The sequence below is a fragment of the Macaca thibetana genome, chromosome 11 (assembly GCF_024542745.1).
Source record: "Macaca thibetana thibetana isolate TM-01 chromosome 11, ASM2454274v1, whole genome shotgun sequence".
NCBI lineage: Eukaryota > Metazoa > Chordata > Mammalia > Primates > Cercopithecidae > Macaca > Macaca thibetana.
In genome coordinates this window covers 75,412,301-75,435,113 of record NC_065588.1, presented here as the reverse complement: position 1 = coordinate 75,435,113, position 22,813 = coordinate 75,412,301, and the positions used below count along the sequence as shown (strand labels likewise).

At 35.2% G+C, this 22,813-nt stretch overlaps 1 protein-coding gene and 1 long non-coding RNA gene across 6 annotated transcripts in view; one reads left to right on the top strand and one right to left on the bottom strand.

Annotated features, from left to right (window-relative positions):
• Window positions 1-22,813, top strand: part of LOC126931274 (uncharacterized) — a 634,186-nt gene that overhangs the window by 204,285 nt on the left and 407,088 nt on the right. The gene's annotated exons all lie outside the window — the stretch shown is intronic.
• The window catches only part of SYT1 (synaptotagmin 1), a 596,758-nt gene that overhangs the window by 239,256 nt on the left and 334,689 nt on the right, over window positions 1-22,813 (bottom strand). For all 5 annotated transcript variants that reach the window (XM_050749297.1, XM_050749299.1, XM_050749300.1 and 2 more), the window contains one exon: window positions 2,666-2,848. In XM_050749297.1, the coding sequence (XP_050605254.1) occupies window positions 2,666-2,831 (166 nt within the window). In that variant the 5' untranslated portion in view covers window positions 2,832-2,848. The remainder of the gene's footprint in view (window positions 1-2,665; window positions 2,849-22,813) is intronic.

Below are 22,813 nucleotides of genomic sequence, written 5' to 3'. Positions count from 1 at the left end.
TGACAAATCTTTAGAAAGACTAACTAAGAGAAAAAAGAGAGAAGACTCAAATAAATAAGAAACAAAAAAGGAGATATTGCAACTGATACAATAGAAATACAAAGGCTCATGGGACTTTTATGAACAATTATATACCAACAAATTGGATAACCAAGAAAACATGGATACATTCCTTGATACATACAACCTACCAAGATTGAATTATGAAGAAATATAATATCTTAATAGATCAGTAATGAGCAAAAAGATTGAATCAGTAGTAAAAAGTCTCCCATAAGTGAAGACCTTATATCTTCACTGCTAATCTCTATGAAACACTTGAAGAACTAATACCATTTCTTCTCCAACTCTTCCAAAAATGGAAGAAGGAATACTTCCAAACTCATTTTACAAAGCCAGCAAAGCCCTGATAGCAATGCCAGACAAAGGTACTACAAAATATCAATTACATTCTTCACAGAAATAGGAAAAACAATCTTAAAATTTGTATGGAACCACACAAATCCCTAAATAGCCAAAGTAATCTTGAGCAAAAATAACATTTCTGGAGGTATCACACTACCTGAATTCAAAATATACTACAGGGTTATAGTTTTATACTATAGAGCTATAGTAACCAGAACAGCATGGTACAAGCATGAAAACAGACACATAGACAATGAAACAGAATAGAGAACTCAGAAAGAAATCTACACATTTACTGCCAACTCACTTTCAACAAAAGAGCAAAAAACTCACAATAGAGAAAGAGCAGTCTCTTTAGTAAATGGTGTTGGGAAAACTGGATATCCACATGCATAAGAATGAAACTATATCTCACAACATATACAAATATCAACTAAAATGAATTAAAGATTTAAATATAAGATTCAAAATTATGAATCGAGAATAAAACACAGGATAAAAGCTTTATAATATGGTCTTGGCAATAACTTTTTGGATATGACCCAAAAAGTACTGTTAATAAAAGCAAACAGATGAATGGGATTATATCAAACTAAGTAGCTTCTGCACAGGAGAGGAAACAATCAACAAAATAAAGGGACAATCTACAGAAGGGGAAAAAATATTTGCAAACTATACACCTGATAAGGGGTTAATATCCAAAATATATAAGGACCTCAAACAGCAATAAAACAAATAACCCAATCAAAAGAAGGACAAACGACCTGACTAGACATTTCTGAAAAGAAGACATTTAAATGGTCAACAGAAATATGAAAAAAACGCTCAATACCATTAATTATTAAGGCAACGCAAATTAAAGTCACAATGAAATATCACCTCAAACCTGTTAGAATGGCTGGTATCAAAAAATCAAATATAAGTGTTGGCAAGGATGTGGAGAAAAGGGAACCCCTGCATACTGTTGGTGGGGATGTAAATTAGTACAACCACTATGGAAAATAGTATGGAGGTTTCTTTAAAAATTAAAACTAGAACTACCATATGATCCAGCAATCCTACTACCAAGTATGTATCCAAAGAAATGAAATCAATGTAACAAACAGATATCTGCACTCCCGTGTTTGTTGCAGAATTTTTCACAATAGCCAAGATATAGAATCAACCCAAGTGTCTATCAGTGGATGAATGGATTGTGGTACATCCACTTGAGAGATACCATTCAGCTATAAAAAATGAAATCCTGGCATTCGTGACAACATGAATGAGCCTGGTGAACATTGTTAAGTGAAATAATCCAGGCACAGAAACACAAATACAACATGATCTCACTCATATGTGAAATCTAAAAAAGTTGATCTCATAGAAGTGGAGAGTAGAATGGTGGTTACCAGTGGCTGTGGTGATTGAGGGGAGGTGGCAACTGGAGAGAGACGTTGGTCTAAGAATACATTTCAGTTAGAGAGGAGAAATAAGTTTGAGAGATCTTTTGTACAACATGATGTTTACTGTCTGCAACATGATATTTTGATACCTTGTGGAATAACTGAATCCTGTTAATTGCAATATGCATAATCTCACATAGTTATTTTTGTGGTGAGAACACTTTATATTCATTCTCTTAACATTTTTCTGGTATACATCATAGATATATTATTAATGATAGCTACCATGTTGTACAACAGTATGATTTTATCTGTCAATGTAAAAAAAAAATTAAAAAATTAAATGTCACTGATTAGACTTAGTACTATACTTATCCAAATAAACTTAGGTCCAGTTTTTTTTTAAATGACAATAAAGAAACTTTAAAAAATAACAATAAGATTTTTAAATGATGACAAATGAGTGACAGAAAATCAAACTTGCGATATTGGGAAAGCAAACTTTAACTATTGTTCAGAAACAGTCTTTGCAATGAAATAATTTCATAAATGCAAATCCAAAATAAATACAACAGAACCCATAAACATTAATATTCTTGAGAGAAACAGACATCGAAGAAAAGAATCTACTTATATTAAATACAAGCTGCAGACATTTTTTATAAACTGGATTTTCATTTATGAAGTATATTTAAAGACAAGAATAATATTCCATTTCCAAGAATATTTCATTTTATATTGGGATACTATCATTCCCATAATAATAAATTAAATGTAAATTTATAGTATATTAAAAGGAGTTCTGCTTTCTTTCCAATGGATGGGGTGTTTTTCAACCACTTATTTTTACCCAAGTACTAATATAGAATACTCACATGGAATTTTATGCAACTCATTCATAAACTTCTCCTTCAGCTTAGAAAAGGCATCTTCCTTTCCTTCTCCAGGACTGGCTGGCTCTGTGGCATTGCTTGGCAGAACAGTCGCGACAGTGGTGACTGGTGGGGCTGCCAGGGCCTCATGGTGACTCTCGCTCACCATTTTAGGTTCAGGTGAAGCTGTGAGGGGAGGGAAGCAAAGACAAAACAATTCAAAATGGCTTAACTGCTCCCATATCAAAGGCATCCCAGAGATGAAAGAACATCAGAGGTGGCACCTGCTCACTGGGTAAATAGTCCATTATTAGCATGTCGCTTTGTGTTGGTTCATGAAATATTTATGGAAACACAGAGAGTGAAGAGCTCTTCCCCAGAAGGTAAAGACCAGACATAGTTACTCAATAGTATTCTATTCCGACAATACTATGTATACTGTCAAATCTATTAGTTATTTATATAGCCAATTATTTGCTGTGTAGATTTAACTTTTAAACCATATCTTACCAAAACGTGTATGAAACAATTCTTGACAAAATACATGCTCTATACTTTAAATATTTAGTGTTTTCTAAAAGGAAAAAAGAGATAAAATATTTGTATTGGAAATGTTGATAAATAACATGCATTCAAAATGCTAGTGACTTTAAAAATGGTTATAAGTAATATTATTCATAATATTGATACTCTAAGATGTTATGAATGTATTACAGTAATTGGTTCTTGAATCTTATTTATTGATGGTAAGTTTTCACCTCAGTCACTTTTTTGACATTTATTGTAAACAATACTCTGATCAATAATTTTCTTGTCTTGTTGGGTAATTTTTTTATGTCACTATAAATGTGGCATGGCTGATTACATACATCAAGGTGCTGCTAATGAAACACAACTTATAAGTTTAGTTATTTTACTTTATTTAGCTTATTTAAGTAGAATATTTTATTTTATTAATTCATTCAATTGTTCAAAGTATTTGTTTACCTCCCAATATGCCAAAATAATTAATAAAGTAATCAGTAAAACATCTTAGCTGTGAATTCAGAAGACATCAGTTCTCATCCTCTTCACTAGCTACCTAAACTTTAACAAGGCATTTGACTTCATAATTTATCCACCTTCTGAAATACGAAGAACTAAAACCTGCCCTTCCTAGATTTTTCTTAGAACACGTGAAGGTACAAATGTAAGGAAGGTATTCTAAGAGAGTAGAAATGAACGTATATTCTCCAATCTAAAAACATTCCGGACTTTGTAATTCTCCTGCACGACTTAAGATTTCAGACTTTCTGAGGAAAGAATGTCATGATTTGGGGCAGAAATAGAGAAGTAAAGAGGCCTGGACAGGATTCATTTCATGTTCTCAACAGGAAAGTAGATGAACTTATAAAAACCTTTTAATTTGCAAAGCCATGGAGATAACCAGCAAACAAGATTTTTTAAAAATTGAAATTTAGTCTGGGCGTGGTGGCTGACTCCTGTAATCCCAGCACTTTGGGAAGCTGAGGCAGGCAGATCACTTGAAGTCAGGAGTTCGAGACCAGCCTGACCAACATGAAGAAACCTCATCTCTAGTAAAATATAAAAATTAGCTGAGTGTGGTGGTGGGCACCTGTAATCCCAGCTATTCGGGAGGCTGAGGCAGGAGAATCGCTTGAACCCAGGAGGCAGAGGTTGCAGTGAGCCAAGATTGTGCCACTGCACTCCATCTTGGGCTATAAGAGTGAAACTCTCAAAAAAAAAAAAAAAAGGAAAGAAAAGAAAAGAAATTCAAACAATGTGTGAGTTAGTTATGCATACTTACATATTTAGTGAAAGTACAATTGAAAATAGAATAATCTCAGATGCGTAAGAGTTTTATTAAAATCTTAATCAAAATTCAGAGATTTTGGATCTACTTCCAGGAGATCATGGCTGAGGCTAACACATACACATAGATAAGAATTTTTATTTTATAATTGACTAGCTCTCTCTTTCTCATTTATGAGATAGGGTCTTGCTCTGTTGTTAGGCTGGAGAGCACTGGCGAGATCATAGCTCACTGCAGCCTTGAGCTCCTGGGCTCACGTGATCCTACTGGTCTCAGCCTTCTCAAGTATTCGGATTACAGGTGTGAGCCACCACACCTGGCCTCGTTCTCTTTTTTAAGTTTTTAATTTTCCATTACTAGCTACTAATATAATCCTAAAGGGTAGAATTGGGCAGATATTGGCTCAGATCTTGTTTTTCAGTTTCTTCATTTGTAAAATGAGGATAACCAGACCAAATCTGTAAGGATTTTATGAGTATGAAATAATTTACGCAAAAAATTTAGCATAGTGTCTGGCATATTAGTTGGTTCCATTGATCCATTGTTCCATTGATCCACTGGCATATTAGTTTGTTCCATAGATCAGTGGATCAATGGAACAAACTACCAGTGGATCAATCAATTGATTGCTCAATTGATCTATCCATCCATCTCTAATAGCACTTGGCCTCCCAGAAATGTGGAAACTTTTTGTTTCCAACTCAAGTCACATCCCAGAAGCTTTTCCTGATTATCTGATTTTGTTCAGTTTAGGAGCCCATCTCCCTGGAAAACTTTGAAGTATTGTTTGCTCTGTTGATACAATTTGGGTGAAACTGTTGATGTTAATGATGTCCTAACTTTTGTATTTCATTGAGTCAGTCAGACTAAAATTGTACACACACACACACACACTATTATGTACGTATTCAAAAAATTAATTTGTTCCTTTGCTGTGAGAAACACCGGATGTGATATACATTATTACTTATCTCTGTACAGGATAGTTGAAGATATTTGAGGAATTATGGCTTACTGTAGAATTTAAAGGAAATGATCGAGTTAAATGAAAATAACTAAGTATAATAGCTCCATCATTACATTAAAGGTATATTGCTCAACTATGTTTCTGCATAATTTTTGTCTAGTTCTAGAGGTGGGATATTGTTGCTGGTCATTCAGACTGATGTTCAGCTGCTACCTCCAAGTGGCTACACAGTTGTTTCTAGGCTTTGTGTGTACTGATAGCTGGATCCTCCTTCACTTCTTGAGTTGTTAGTTTTCATTTTACTCCAGCTTATACTTGTATATAAAAATTTTCTACATATAGTTTGAAAGACATAAAAGACTATAGGAACAATAAGACTTTTGCTAAGTAGGGTCAACATTTAGAAAATGTTCTTAAAGTTACCCAGCTTCTTTTTTTTTTAAGGAAGCAAAGAATGTTTCTATAATTTCCAAACCAATCCTCTATAGACATAAAATATCTGTGGAAGGTGTTCATCAAAAAAGTAAGAGCTATAAGCTTTTAACTCTTACCAGCCAATGATATTATCCCTATTGTTTCTTATTTTTTTAATAAAAAAAATTGTAAGAAATATAGACAAAGTTCTTTTTACTTAGTGCATACCACTGTGAAATTTTAAAAAATCATAAAATACAAAAATGTAATGGGTAATTGAGGATCTAACATATTGACAAAGAAAGACTAAGGGATTGCTTAGTGTTTTATTTTTATTTCTTCATATCTTGAGAGATAATACTGTTTGTAAATAGCAAACCTAAGAATAGTTACTTGGTTCTTGAAAATTCACATTTACGGAAATAAAATGCTTATCAGGAGGCATCATTTTGTGGATGATAAAATTAGTTGATTATTCAGTCCTGGCTAACGTGATGACTTCATTTTTTATTTTTTATTTTTTTGAGACAGGGTATTGCTCTGTAGACCAGGCTGGAGTGCAGTGGCACAATCTCTGCTCACTGCAACTTCCATCTCTTGGCTTCAAGCAATTCTGCCTCAGCCTCCTGAGTAGTCAGTATTACAGTCACCCACCAACACACCTGGCTAATTTTTGTATTTTCAGTAGAGACGGAGTTTCACCATGTTGGCCAGGCTGGTCTCAAACTCCTGACCTCAAGTGATCTGCCTGCTTCTGCCTCCCAAAGTTCTGGGATTACAGGCATGAGCCATGGCTCTCAGCCTGATGACTTTATATTCTTTTATGTACACAGTTTGCTTATTCAGAAAAAAAGATATTCTACTCAGTCTTTAAAAAATAAGCTAACAGTTATTGAGCACCCGCCAAGCAGTTTAAACATATTAAAGCATATAGTAGTTTTCATATTATTCCCATTAACAATTATCACCCATTTCATAGGTGAGGAAATTAAGTCATAGGAGGTTATACAGTAAAACCCAGACAGTTAAAGTCATACAGTAGTAATTAATGGAGTTGGGATTTGAACCAAGGTGTCTTAGCCACTGTAGTATCAGGAGACTTGGAAACTATGAGATAAGTATCTAACATAATCCTGTTTTTTGAAGGAGTTTTTGGATACAACTCACAGTAGGAGGTTATTTTACATTGTCATCCAGTATACACACTCTGTCTGCCTAGATATTATATACTGAAGAGAAATTTCACATAAAAACACTTCTGTGAAATACTCAGATATATTCAATTCTACTCTGTTCTTTATCACTAAAAAATTCTAGTTGTATCTTAAAGTTGTGTACATTAGTTTTACAATCCACTCATGATTTGAGACCTATAGTTTGAAAAATCACTAAAATAAAGGACATATTAATATAAAATAACATCAAAAGGAGCTAATACTAACTAATGATTCCATTTATTAGGCACCTACTTTGTGCCAAAATACTGTTGTTGATATTTAGGGAGAAAATTCTCAATTCCTATTACAACCCTGAAAAGTAACTCAATCTTATTTTACAGAAGCAACTGGAGTGTGGCTTTCCCAGGACTAAGTGATTGGTCCTACACAGATTTAGTCTGATCCAAGGTTCCTTCTACTGGTCTACTCTACTAATAACATTTAAGCATCATTAAACAATTAAATCAGTACTGAAGAAGTATTTATGATTTTCTTTTGAATCTATTTGCCAGTAAATGGAAGACACAAGTCATCTTACTGAAAGGAAACATAGTGCTTAATTTTAGAGGCACAGTCATTTAGTTTGTTAAAGTGGAATTCAGCATCCTGAAATATACCAAGAAAAATATTATTGAATAGAAAATTAAATTATGAAGAAAAATATTATTGAATAGAAAATTAAATTATCAAGAAAAATATTATTGAATAGAAAATTAAATTATCTTCTAAAAGAAAGTCCAGCACAAGTAATTTTCTTTTCTTTTTTTTAAATTTTACTTTAAGTTCTGGGATACATGTGCAGAACGTGCAGGTTTGTTACATAGGTATACATGCGCTATGGTGGTTTTAAGCACTGCATGCATTAGGTATTTGTCCTAATGCTCTCCCTCCCCTTGCCTCCTACCCCTGATAGGCTCTAGTGTGTGATGTTCCCCTCCCTATATCCATGTGTTCTCATTGTTCAACTCCCACCTACGAGTGAGAACATGCAGTGTTTGAGTTTCTGTTCCTGTGTTAGTTTGCTGAGAATGATGGTTTCCAGCTCCATCCATGTCCCTGCAAAGGACATGAACTCATTCTTTTTTTATGGCTGTATAGTATTCCATAGTGTATATGTGCCACATTTTCTTTATCCACTCTATCATTGATGGGCATTTGGGTTGGTTCCAAGTCTTTGCTATTGTAAATAGCAGCACAAACAATTTTCAAAGAAAGAAATACAAACTCCTTTCCCTCCTAACAAAAAATAAATTAAAAACTTTAATTTCACAAATAAAGAACTGAAAATTAAAATAACAGTGAGAAGATATTCATTTATAAATCTGGCTAAATATAGATAGTGAAAGTGAGTGTACAAGAAACTGGGCAATTAGGAAGGAGACTAGATTAGTAGGATACTTTATAGATACCAAACTAACAGAACATATCGAAAGCTTTAGAAAGGGTCATTTTTCTTCTAGGAATTCTCAATAAAAATTAATCTTAAATGGATATAAAAGCAATTTAATATAAGGATGCTTATAGTAACATTATTTACAATATTAGAAGTACCAGAAATTATCCAACAGAGAGACTCTTAATTATAATGATCTATAAAATGATGTTATAAAAATTATCTAAAAGGTAGCCATCTATAAACCTGGAAATACATGGGAGTGTTAGGTAAAAACACAACTTATGAGACAGTATATAAAGTGTCCAATTTTTCTTTAAAAAATCTTTTGCAGAGAAGAGGTTGGAAAGACGCATTAAAAAGTGTTAGCCTTGTGGAAGAATATCCACTTTTCCCCTATATTTCTACATTCTCAATATATTGCAGACCTGAATTATTTTAAATTATAAAAAGAAAAAAATGTTTCAAACTTTTATTCTGGGGAAAACTGGATCTTGCAGAAGAGGTTTAATTTCCTAATGCCAGATTTTCAAAACAAACAAACAAAAACCAAACAACTTTAAAATGTAATTCAGAAGCTAAATCTCAAGAATGAATGATGCAGCTACATATTTAGCAAATATGTAAAATGGCCACTAGTTAAAATACAATGTAGAAAAGATATGAAGGTATCATTAAAGTTTATACTTTTGTTAGAACTAGAATTTGATCCAGCAATCTCGTTACTGGGTACCTTTCCAGAGGAAAAGAAGTCATTATATGAAAAAGATAGTTGCACAAGCATGTTTGTAGCAGCACAATTTGCAATTGCAAAATCATGGAACCAACCCAAATGCCCATCAATCAACGAGTGGATAAAGAAACTGTGGTATATTTATATGATGGAATACTACTCAGCCATGAAAAGGAATGGGTTAATGGCACTTGCAGCAACCTGGATGAGATTGGAGACTATGATTCTAATTGAAGTAACTCATGAATGGAAAAGCAAACATTGTATGTTCTCACTGATATGTGGGAGCTAAGCTATGAGGACGTAAAGGCATAAGAATGATTCAACGAACTTTGGGGACTTGGGAAAAGTGGGAGGGGGTGAGAGATAGAAGACTACAAATATGGTGCAATGTATACTGCTTGGGCAATGGGTGCATCAAAATCTCACAAATCACCACTAAGGAACTTACTCATGTAACCAAATACCACCTGTACACCAATAAGTTATGAAAAATGAAAAAAATATGAGATATGAAAAATAGTTTATAGTTTTGTGGTATAAAATGAGGAAAATTAGGACTTTGGTTGCTATGACAACTTCCCTCTGTCCCCTTAGAATTATTCTTCTTAATAGGACTTTAATTATACTTATCTCTAGATCTACAAATTAATATAGATTTCTCAGATTACATAGTAAGATAGTCTACTATGCTGTAAGAGCATCATGATTTTTAGACAAAGCATTACTTCCATCTCTATTTAAGTATTGTATTTTACAACAATAGCGTGCAAAATTAAATCACATACAGGAGAAGGTCGAAAAAATATTACTAAAAAAGTCTTCTAAAGCAGAAAAGTCCCATATTGAAACTAACTCTTGGAATAATTATTAAAAAGAATCTGGGAGATATTATGGAAGGTGTTAGAGTATATTTTGAGGCAAAGGGCAGAATGTAGTGATTTTATTCCATCCAAGTTTCCTTTGATCTGCTGTGGGTGTAGGTAGAATCCATAAGTGAGGGCCACGTCTATTCACTTCTTCCTATGCCCTGTGGCTTTCGAGAATAAGGATTTCAGCCTCTTCCCTCAGCTTCTAGAAGTGCTGCCTGCTGATTGCTCACAGTCAGGGAGTCACTCCAAAGAAATCGCCCTTGACCAAAAGCAGCTGCCTTGCTGAGGGTTAAGCCCCCTTACCCAGGAATAGCCTTCACGCAATGAGTGGTGGATGCTGGTCTTGATTTAGTTCATCTCTGAAGGACACTGTAGGATCAGCTAAAGCCTGTTGTAATGGCGTATCAGTTCAGCAAGCATCTCCCCTTCTGTACATCTGCTTCCTTCAGTGTCTTACATGGAGAACATTTCCTAGTAAACTACCTCTGATTGAGAGCAGGTTCCCAGGGAATCTGACCTATAACACCTACTCTGAAATATTTTTGGAAAAAAAATGAACCACTGTCAAAACTTTCATTTAAATTCTTTCCAAATCCAAAGATCCTTAGGCAGTTAAGTAAAGTCTAGCAGCATATCAAAATCTTCCACAAGTTTGCAGATGTTTGAATGTCAGGCTTGAGTTGTATCTTCTCTCTAGTTCAAACACAATTTCTCTTGAGGGAAGTAAGAGGGAAGCAAGAGATTGTACAGCCCTGTCACTATGGAGGAGAGCTGACTTATATGGCGGTAGTTCCAAAGAAAGGACTATTGATGAAAGGTAGTTTTTCAGACCTTGGAACAACTGGAAGCACAGCAGTCTGGCTAACCTAAAACACACAGGTGCCTGGATGATTCTTCCCTTTTTCCCAAAATGGATCTAGTTGCCTCCAGATTTTACCCATTTAACAAGTCACAAAAGTTTCCTCAGAGGTGTAGGGAGAATTTTTTAAAGTGTGTGCCTTCCAGGAAGTATTTCTCATAGTGCTTTTGCAGATTGAATATAACTGGGCCGTCTTAGGTTTACTTTAAGAATAGAACAAACATTCTTACCCGTTGTCACAAATCCCACAATACAAACATTGAAGAGGTGTGTAGAGGCGTTATGCTGAAGGTGTCTTGGGAGAATGCAAGCAGAAGGAAATATTGTATGCTCACCAGCTGTCTTTCCTAAGAATTCCCTTTAAACATCTCTGTTCCCCCTGGTTTCTGGCTCTATAGAAGGTGCTATATGTCTTCTCTCTTCCTTCTTCAGAACTTCTCCGCAGCTTCCGAAGCCCTATTGGCTTTCCTTCTCATATCCCTCTCTCCTATCTGCCTCTCTTCTTGCTCTGATCAAAATGCTCCAGTCTCCAGTTCCTCTTATAACCTCTCCTTGGTCTTAACTTTTTCTTTTCTTTCTTTGATTATTGTTTTTCCCTAATGGGAGAACAACAGTCACTTTCAGTTAGGTCTCACTTATCATGTACTAAAGACTTGATGTAAGTAATGAGAATTTAGTGAGCTTTATGCTTTGTGTGGAGTTGGAGAACAGGAGAATAAGATATCAATTCACACCATTAAAGCAGCCCATGAATTTCTGCCTGCTGACCCTTCCTCCCATTATGGAAACTCAAATATGGCCCCACAATGGCATCTCCTGAAACCAATAGTGGTAAATTACAACTCATAGATATCTTCTTGACATAGTTAGGTAATTGGGAACATGACTCTGATTTCCAGGAAGCAGGTGGGAAAGCATGAAGAAGAAGTAGCAAATAGGACCCGGAATTAGGAAATTTGGGCTCAATAAGGATAAGTGCAGAGAGATGCAGCTGTAAGTTTCTCAAAATGAACAAATAGCTTAAAAGGAAAATGTTTCTGTTAAAAAACCAGGGGTTAAACTGTTTAAGTAGCTAGTTAATCCTACTTCTAGAGGTTGGAAAACTGACTTACCAACTTGCAAATTTCATATTGTTAATAAGAATTCTTTCTTGTCTTTTTCTTATGTAAGGCAATTTAGTTTGCTAGATTCTTCAGTGTTCGTTCCCCACCAACCCTATCTCTTCAAGATGAGCAAAAGCTCAGGAGCCATCTTTCTTAAAGGTGGAAGGAGACTTTATATTATATTATATTAAGAATTCAGCTGTTTTCCCATCTAACCCTAATTTTCATTGTTTAAAAATCATAATAACATCTGTGTCAAAAAGTGTCATTTTATTTTTCTAGATTTATTTCCAAGCTGGCCCAACTGGTTTAACATCTCTATATCTTTTTTTTTCGTTTTTCAAGCTTTGTTTTTCACTGCATGTTCTCACTCATAAGTGGGAGCTGGACAATGAGTACACATGGACACAGGGAGGGGAACAACACATTGGGGCTTGTCAGTGGGGCAGGGAGAGCATCAGGACAAACAGCTAATGCATGAGGGACTTAATACCTAGGTGATGGGTTGATGGGTGCAGTAAACCACCATGGCACACGTTTACCTATGTAACAAACCTGCATGTTCTGCACATGTATCCTGGAACCTAAAATCAAATCAAATTAAAACAAACAAAAAACTTTGTTTTCTCTGAGGAGAGATGGATCTAACCCCTGATCCTAAAGGTGGTGGGTGGGAGACGTACGCAAAGTATGAAATCCAGTGTGTGCCCATCGATAGCTCCTTTTCAGTAAAATTGTTCTCATGGCTCTAAAGGTGGAAATGAGCTCATGCACATTGTGTGACGACCCCCTACAGCATAGTCACAGCAAATTTAAGGAGGAATGTGTACCTGATTCAAGGGCAGCTCACTGGACAGAGGCCAATGACACTGTTTAGCATGAAAAGGTGAGTTAGGCCAATAAGAATCATTCGCTAGAAATTTAAACTATGAAAACCTTTGAAGAAACTAAGGCATAGAGAAAAAAATAAACATGCTCATTGTCACAGAGTTAATAAGTGGTGAAGCCAGGATTCCAGTATGGCTATCTGATCCCAGGGCTCACATCTGTGATCACTGTGTAATCATCCTTGCAGTTACTCCACTTCCGTTGGCCTGGTTGTCACCTCGATCTGGGTTTCAGTATGTATTATCTCACAAATACTAACACTTGATGATGATCTAAGTATCTGCACCTTATAATCAAGAAAGTACTGTGTAGAGTCACTAGTCTTGTTAGTTTCTGGATCATTTGAATTTATAGCCAGAAGTGATGAATTTTGTCAGTAACTCTTCACTCTGCATTCCTAACTGTACATGGAAGGAAGACTGTTAGAACTGACAGCATTGTGTGATGTGGGATCCTATCATGGAAGCTAAGGAAAATGCCATGGAGACTGATAGTTGAGTGATGGCTTAAACACTCAACTGAATACATTCTTTCACAACATTTTTTTTGCACATTTTTTACATCTCTGAAATGGGGATTTTTCTTAAAATCTGTGGTATCTTACTATCTCTGTCTGCCAGGCCCAGTTGTCATTTGCTCAGTGTACACTCAACACAGTTATTATTCCTACTGATGTTCCAGTCAACAAATCACTCAAAGGTGACTTAAATAAGGGATCTGCATCTGGGTTGTCATCTGAAACCTTCTAATATTGGCTTTACCATCAAAACTAGCAGAATGAGAGTCAAGCAATTTGGAAGGTTTTGGAGGCAACGGTAAAGCAATATTTGCAGAAATGGTATGTGAAAAAAAGAGCGTTATCAAATCTGAGCATTGAGAACAGATTTAGAAATTTTAGAAATTCATTAACTAATTTATTTTGCTCTTATTTTTGTTTTTTTGTGTGCACAACAGTGACAAAATGAAATCTGTCTAAATAAGTCTAAATCTTTTAATACAAAATAGAAATTCAAATTACATGAAACCATATTTGAAATTGTTTTGCAACATTCTTTCTTAGTGCTATATAAAATAACAGTGCATCTTGTAATTAACAGTCTCTTAGAGTACATGAAATACATATTTCCTAAAGAATGAGGAGAAAATATGAGTATTGTTTATAAATAATGTATTGGAAAGGGAAAACTTTAAAAAAAATTTAAACAAACTGTGTTTCTCGTTCTCAGAAGATCAATTACAATGATATTTAGCAACTGTAGTCAATATAAATTTCAGAAGAACTAGCTAAAATAAAAATAAATCCATGAGCCAAGTGAAAACTATATTCATTGCTATGTTATTTTCCCCTCTGGACCTATATTATTGAGAATAAAAGAATGGAAACAAATAGGCAAAATATGTCCAAGAGAAAATTCAAGTACTGAATTATGATAATAATATACAGAAAATCAGAAGGTTTTATACAAACCTGAAAATTTTCCACCTATAATAGTGATATGAATCTTAAAAATATGGTACATTAGAGTTGTAACGAAAACATATTCATTAATGAATTCACAAGTTTAACATTGTTTTGCTGATAATCCACTTATGCATTCGTTTCTCTATAAATAAAATATTTTATCATTGCAGTTTCAAAAACTACATTTATTTTAAAAGTGCCACTGAATAATGTAGAATATTTCTGGCTTTAAAAAGCCTCCCAAGATTTTAGTAGGAATGGCAGGTTCATAACCAAGAAAATATATGAGTTTTTTTCAAATGCATTATAAAAACTTCAGGTGGATTTTACAGTGTTTTAAAAAATGTTACAACAGGAGGCCGGTCATGGTGGCTCACACCTGTAATCCCAGCACATTGGGAGGCTGAGGTGGTTGGATTACGAGGTCAGGAGATCGAGATCATCCTGGCTAATACGGTGAAACCCCGTCTCTACTAAAATTACAAAAAATTAGCCGGGCGTGGTGGCGGGCTCCTGTAGTCCCAGCGACTCGGGAGGCTGAGGCAGGAGAATGGAGTGAACCTGGGAGGTGGAGCTTGCAGTGAGCCGAGATCGCACCACTGCACTGCAGTCTGGGTGATAAAGAGAGACTGTGTCTCAAAAAAGAAAAAAGAAAAGAAAAAGAAAAAAAAAGTTACAACAGGAGTAAAGTCTCTCTTTTTTCTTTTTAATTTATTTTTGATAGAAGAGGGAGATGTAAAGGCCTAGAGATGGAAATGAAATCTTCCATGGATCAATTTGACAGAGCTTTTCTAAGTGACTGTGCTCATTGAATAGAATATTAATTGAAGTGATCTCTAACTTTTGTATAGTAAGATGGTACTAGATGCTTTTGGTAGTTACGAAGAGATATAGCTTAGCTGAAGCAAGCCAAATGACCCTCATAGTGTTTTTTTTTTTTAATAGAAGTTACAGATAAATAATTTGGAATTTCCGTTCTCTGTTGCTTTGCTGAAACTCAAATCTGAACTCTTGATTTTCTGAGCTGCAGGCACTTGACAGAAAATATGAGCTTGCAGCTCACAGCCCTCTTTTATCACACTGTGTTCAAACAGTCATTGTTTTGTCATGCAGTGAAGCAAAACTTTAAAATCCATCTATACACAGTTCAGATTGAGGTAAACAGGATGATGGAAAATGTTGCAACCTATCAGTTATAAAAAATATATTAATAAATAAAAATATCTAACATTTTTGAAGCTGATACTATTACCTAGACATTATTATAAGTGTTTTAAACATCTAAGCTCATATCATGCTCACAAAATAAACCCCATGAGTCAGGCAATATTATTACAGTGTCATTCTATTATAGATGAGAGAACTTGCCAAAGTTTGCACAGCTAGTAAGTGGTGGAGCCAGGATTTAAATTGAAACAGGCCAGCTCTGAGTCCATGGAAGTCTGCCTCACTAATAAATGAGTAGATAAATGTTGATCGAATGAATAAACTGTGTGTCTACAATGTGTCCAACATTATACTAGGTGCTTTGAATAATTCTCAAGTAATTCATTCACCACGTGAATGCCTGGGGATACAGCCATATATGCAGATGGTTAAAATCCAAAATATACTCTAGTATAAATAATTATAGGAGAATTCTCCCCAAATTCTACCTTCTGTTATGTGCCAATGAATTAATTTGGGGACATGAGACAAGAACGAACAGTATCCACAATCTACGAAACAATAAAAGCAAGATTGTTGGCTGTTTACCTAACAGTATGTTCGTTTTTTACCTAACAGCTATTCCTTCCTTTCAATTTAAGATACTCCCTACCCCCTTTTTTTTCTGACAAGTACTGCTTTGGGGAGATTACCTTATCCCTGTTTCATGAAAAAATCTTATTAGTCTATATGTTGATCATGGAAATCCTATTCTTTTTGCTGATAGTTGGTTTAGGCAAGGGCATATGAGTCAATTTGGAAATGTAATATAAGAGGAATTCTGTTGGGTGATTTCTGGAAACGTTTTTCTAACTTTTCAAAAGACATACAGAGGAAGCAATATCTCCTTTGCTGGGTGGTGGTGTGTTTGCATGTGGTACCTGGAACTGCTTGCAGCCATGTTGTATGAGAGAATCTGGTGAAAGGTAAGGCAGATAGATACTCTATGGACAGCGAGCTATAAACGGAAAGTAACCATAACCTCACAATGGTGTTGAGCACTGTGTTAATCAACCTATGACCACCATACCTTGGGACTTCTTATAATGGAAAATAATACATTTCCCTTACAGTTTAATTCAGTTTGTATTACATCTGCCAAAAAAGAGCATACACAAATACTTAATAATCTTATTTTTGCAATAAAAAATTTTATTTTTTCCATAGGCTTATTATCTACTAGGCAAAGCTAACTTGCCTTGTTGCTAATACTCTTTACCTGCGTGTGCCTCTGACTCCCAGCTTTTGATTATCAATAGGTCTAAGAGATTTTCATTACATTTGTTTTCCTATTCAAAACAGCGTTGTGTCTTCCCTACATTCTGTAAATTATGGTGAAGTTCAGCACTCTGCATCCTGTGGAGCTGGATAAATATGAATTGAGTTGATGTGAATTATAAGAAAATTGGTTTTGTGATTAGTTTAAGCTGCTTTAAAAGATTTGAGGCCGGGCGCGGTGGCTCAAGCCTGTAATCCCAGCACTTTGGGAGGCCCAGACGGGTGGATCACGAGGTCAGGAGATCGAGACCATCCTGGCTAACACGGTGAAACCCCGTCTCTACTAAAAAATACAAAAAACTAGCCGAGCAAGGTGGCGGGCGCCTGTAGTTCCCAGCTACTCGGGAGGCTGAGGCAGGAGAATGGCGTGAACCCGGGAGGCGGAGCTTGCAGTGAGCTGAGATCCGGTCACTGCACCCCAGCCTGGGCGACAGAGCGATACTCCGTCTCAAAAAAAAAAAAAAAAAAAAAAAAATATTTGAAAGGTTTAGGTAAGGGTTCAATTTTATATATTACATTCCAATTGAATGTTCTACCTTTTAGTGTGTCCATCATTGATCAAAGTCTGCTAGTGAGGAGGCAGTGGACAACTACACCTTGATCTAGTAGGAGTACTCTACAAACAAATCAGCACGACTTGGAGGACTGGAAAGAATATTTGAAAGGCAGGTGCCCTATTGTGATTCTTATGTTGCATAATCTCCATGTTTTTCTTAGTGAGTTCCTTTTTCTTTGCTTCTTCCCTGTCTCCTTCTCTTTCTTCTTTGCTTTTGTTTCTTACTAAGAAACAATTTATTTTCTGTTTCTTCACCAATCATGCTTTAATAAAGTTAGGGATATGTCCATGACGAATTTTCACATCTTCTCTTTCGTCTTGACAAACCCAGAACACATCACTTTAAGAAAGTGGTGTTAAGAACAGGTTTCCTATAAAATACCATTGAGTCACCATCTCACATTGGAACATGACATTGAACATTGTGAAATAAGTAACTTCAATAAAAGGTCATTATCTCTGGCTCTTTAACTTTTATTTTCATTTTGGCCAATGTCTGGACTTAATTCCATTTCCATCTGAGTGGCTTAATAAGACTGATGAATATACCACAGTTTGCATCTCAGATCTTCAAAGAGTTTAGAAAGAATACAGTTTCTGATTTGGAGCATGATCTGTAAATACTATCCTATTTACATGATAAACAGGCACGCTGGCTTACTGACAAGAGCAATATATGGAGCTAAATTGCCTTTTCATGTTTTATTCAGTAATTATAGATACTATAATTCCACTGATATGAAGTCATTCTACAGGCAGTTGGCTCATTTCTTTAGACTTTTTTCATACTTACTGATCAATAATTTGATATTATGACATTAAAAGAAAACTAAAATGTGATCTAAAGTGCTTATAGTGAGTGTGCCAAACTTCCACTTTAAAAGTTGTCGGATGTCTTTTATTCTCAAAATGCCCTATTATAATTTTTTAGTATTCTTAAGTGGAAGTCATTTCTACCTTACTGTAAAGCAACAGATATATGGAAGATCTGCACCTTTTCCTATTGTGTAGCTCGAGATTGTTGATGACTAGGACTTCAAGTTTATTTCATCAGTCTAATTATAAACTACGATGCATTGTTGGAAGAAAACATGTCTGTATTGAGTCAGATATTTTTTCTTCCATGCCATGGAGATCCAACTGCTTTTTCTTAAAATAGGTAATATAAGTAGCTAAATCTCAATTAATATCCAACCAGCTAAGGAGACATATCTGAGTGAGGACACACGATTGCAAATTCATAACTGAATATTACATTACAGATAAACTAACATTTTACTAAGCTAAAAAGCATACTGATAGTATGAATAAAATATGAGTGTTGATGTTAATCAACTAAAACCACCCTATATTATAGAAGGTGAAATACAGAGTAAGATAGAATATATGACAATAAAAGTCCACTTGTTTACCAGCAGTTTTATGCTTAGAAACCACTCAAGGGCTTTTGCAATCAAAGACAAAATCAATGGGAAGGGAATCAAGAATCCCAAAAGACTGTGTCAAAATTTTGTGCCTTAAAAAAATAAAGAAAGAAAGAGGAAAAGCAGAAATGCTAGCAAAGTACCACTGAAATAATTGGAGTAAAATTATAAAATAAAACGGAATTATACGAGAAAGATTTTTACACAGGCAACTTAAAGTCAGGGGTTTTTCCACGCTAGACGTGGAAAGAATATGCACACTACAGCAGTACTAGAGAGTGGAGCTCCACTACTCTGAGTTTGTAAAGGTTAATACGGTGTTTTCCTGTAGATTTTTCTACCAGGAGAGAATGCATAGATCTAAAGATACTTTAGATACTCAATACTAAACAATTATTAAAATTCTGGCTTACATATTAGCCCCTTGTGAATTGGGTAGTATGAGTCATACCAAAAGATGACTTTAAACAAATTTTGAGCCTATTATTTTGAAGGTCAGATCCTGCAATATGACTAACGTTTCGCGTCCCTACTTCACCCTCCTTTGGCCTTATAGCAACATCAATTAGACTCATACAGAACTGAAAGTATTTTTGTCAATTTCTTGAGGAAGGCTGTTTGCCTTTCTTTACAGAATACGGTCTAAAGATATTTTCAGATTTATCAACTTTTAAATAAAATGATAGCTGCTGCCAAAGAAATTATTCAGGATTCTGTGTGAAACTGGCGAGAATCTCTCATTGGCTCTGGCCCAGCTTTGCATGACACTCAGAGGTAGTCAACTATTTACAAGCCCCAACTTCCAGAAAATACATATGTGGAAATCACCCTTGCCTAGCATGGGCTGTTTCGCTACAGCTCCTAGGAATGTGACTATAAGCCTTTTAGAGGCTCCACAGCATCAGCAATGAAGGAAGTAAAAAGCTCTGAGAATTGGAAACAGCCGGGAAATGATCAAAGGACGACTCTATGAAATGATGGGCTGACCCATGTCATAACCCTCTGATTCCAAAATACATTTCCTTAATTTTTTACCATTTCACTATTTGTACAGGTTGATGATTCACCAATTGGATATTTATCTCGCTTACAAAAAATCCCCTTTAATCAAGATAAATATGACAGGGAGGGTGGACAGATTATGTTTCTGAATAGACTGGTTCAGTTATTATCTGGATAACAGCATGGACTCTGAAGCTAGATACTCTATATTGAAATCTAATGTTGATTAATCTTATGACTGGTATAGATTTTGTCTAAATTGGGCAGATCTCTTTCCCCAGTTACTTCTTCTCTGAATGAAAGTGTTGACTGAGAGAATGTTACACATGGTGACACAGATCCTTCTAAGTGCCTGGGCAGGTAGCAGGAGATAAGCTAGGAGTTTCCTCATTTTTCAGGGTAAAGGAGGAAATTTTCTGGGAGTGGACAGCATTTTCTGTCTGGCAGAGGGTCTATTCTTACTCTTTCCTACCCTTTTGAGCTTCAGAGGACTATGCTTTGCTTCTTGTTTGGTCCTACACCCTGTGCACATTACTCAGAGACCTCTTGTAGTGGCTCTAAGTACCTCTACGTAAACTGGAGCCAGTTGTCCAGCTGTGAGTAGGTAATTCTCCTTTAATAAATTACTCCACTGTAATTACCCTCCAGGCAGAAATCCTTTGGCAATTGTTAGACTATCAACGGCCAGCTGGGGAAAATGGCTCCTCTCTCTGCAGCACGTTTCTTCCAAGCATTTCTGGGTTGCAGTTTTCTCAGAACTGGTATCTTTAGCAATTATTATAAAATGTTTTCTATGTCTTGGAAACAGTTCAGAATTTCTCATTTATTAAGGTACTTTCTTGTTGCAAATAATTTTATGTCTTCACCCTTTTCATCTCTCTTCTCTTATACCATTTCAGTAGCTTTTGGAAGAAAGCATAAATAATCTCTTGTCCTTAAGATGTCACCAGGAAGAGAAGCCCTCTTTATAATTCTAATGAGAAAATGTTATACTACCTATTCTTAAACATATTTTCCTAAACACACTTCCTTACCATTATATTGGGAAAGGGAAAAGATCCGGACTTTTAGGAATTATTGCATTTCTAGAATTATACCACGATTATCTTCTTATATATCTATTTCATCAATCAGCTCTGAGCTCCCTGAGTTTTGGGATAGGATTTTATTAACATTTGTATTTGCAATACTGAGTACAATGTCTCAATCCCTACCACAGTATAAAATTTAATAGTCCTTATGATATGTATTTATACTGGTATAAACCTAATATTGCATTACTCTCTTATAAAGGAGTAAAACACATAAATGTGAGTAAACTTAGGTGAATTTGTTCATGGTTTTTCATTTTTCTCTGGTGTCAGAAGTAGGCTTTGGATGCATTTCTAGATTTTTCATGTTATATCAGATTAAATTTAATTTTAGAGAGAATTGGTATTTGGAGAGGTGATAGGGCATTTCTATGGTGAGAATGGAGGCCTGACTCAAAGCCTGAGTGAATATAAAGCCTACACAATATGGGGCACATATTGTAACTGAATCTTTTTCATCACAAAATGCTGACAGTGGAGAGAGGGAAGGCAGCTGGTAGGGAAAAACGGATATAGAGCATTCAATTTTGAAAGAGGGGAACATGTAGCTGCAAAATCATGCTGTTATTCATGGTAACAAGTAAAAATTTCAGCCAGCATTTTGCAGAGGGTGTTACAGAGAGGAAAAGTCTCCGTGGAAATCTGCTGATTAAGATGCACTTTGTAGAAGTCCATCATCAGAGACTGAATTGAATTGAATTGGTTATGAATGAGAAACAGCCTTCCAAAGAGGTAAGAATGGTATGGCATTAAAGAAGATAAAAAGATCTTAGACAACAGCAAAAGTCTCTACTGCCCTTGAGATTTCTTTCTTGACCATGCCGGTTAAGGATTATAACTACTTCCTCAGTGAAGGAAGCCTGGAAATCAATATCAGAATGTCAACTGACATCAGAATATCAGCACAGAAAGTTTGTCATTCCAAAAATTCATGCAGGCTTCCCCTTCTTCATGCCTGTCTCTATAGTGTCTGGGCATTTTCTGTGTTAATATGTAAGGTAGGCCTGAGTCTCCTGCTATTATCAACCAGATTGAAAGAAAATGACTGAAGTCCTTAAATTTAAGTATTTCTTTTAGGAAGAGGAATGAAGGAAAGAAAAGCTATAGCAATTTCTTCCCACATGAACATTCTGTCATTTTCACACTTACATATTGTTTCCTGAAGCTTTTATCTCCATCTCTACTCCCCTGACACTTCTAACCATAGGCATTTATGCTTACTGCAGAAGACAAAAAGCTCATATAAAAGTAATGTTCAACTTGATTTAGGCATGAAATTCTAATACCGTCCAGAGAGAGTTCATGCTGCTTCAAAATAATTTTAAGTGTAATTCTACAAATAAAGAAACCATTTATATCAATAAAATGCTTGTTTTCTGTGTATTGCATAAAATCAATTTGTATTCAAATATTTGGCTATTCCCAAATCAATGCCTTTAAGAAGGCTTAGAAACAAAAGTACTGTTAAGATTAACTGAAACATTTTGCTCTATGAAGAACAATAAAACAGAAACTAGAATATTAGCAAGAGAGCAAAGCAATACTGACAAGTTCACTGCGGTTGTTATGGGTTACTTCTGAATTAATAATTTTCTACACTTTTCCTGCAATTGATGAATTTTTCCCCTGGTCCTCATTTACTTATTCATTAACTAAAGGGATTAGTAAAATTAATTAGAACACGAAAGACAATATAAGTTCTAAAACACCAAAGATAAGGAGCTGAGAATATCAATTTGTTTTCCCTCCTAATTAATTCCTAACATTACATTACAAAATGAAATTTTATAACAAATTTCTACAAGATTTTAATTGAAAGGTTAGAAAAACCTGAATAAGGTAATGTGAGTTCTTTTCTGTTTTGGTATAGAAA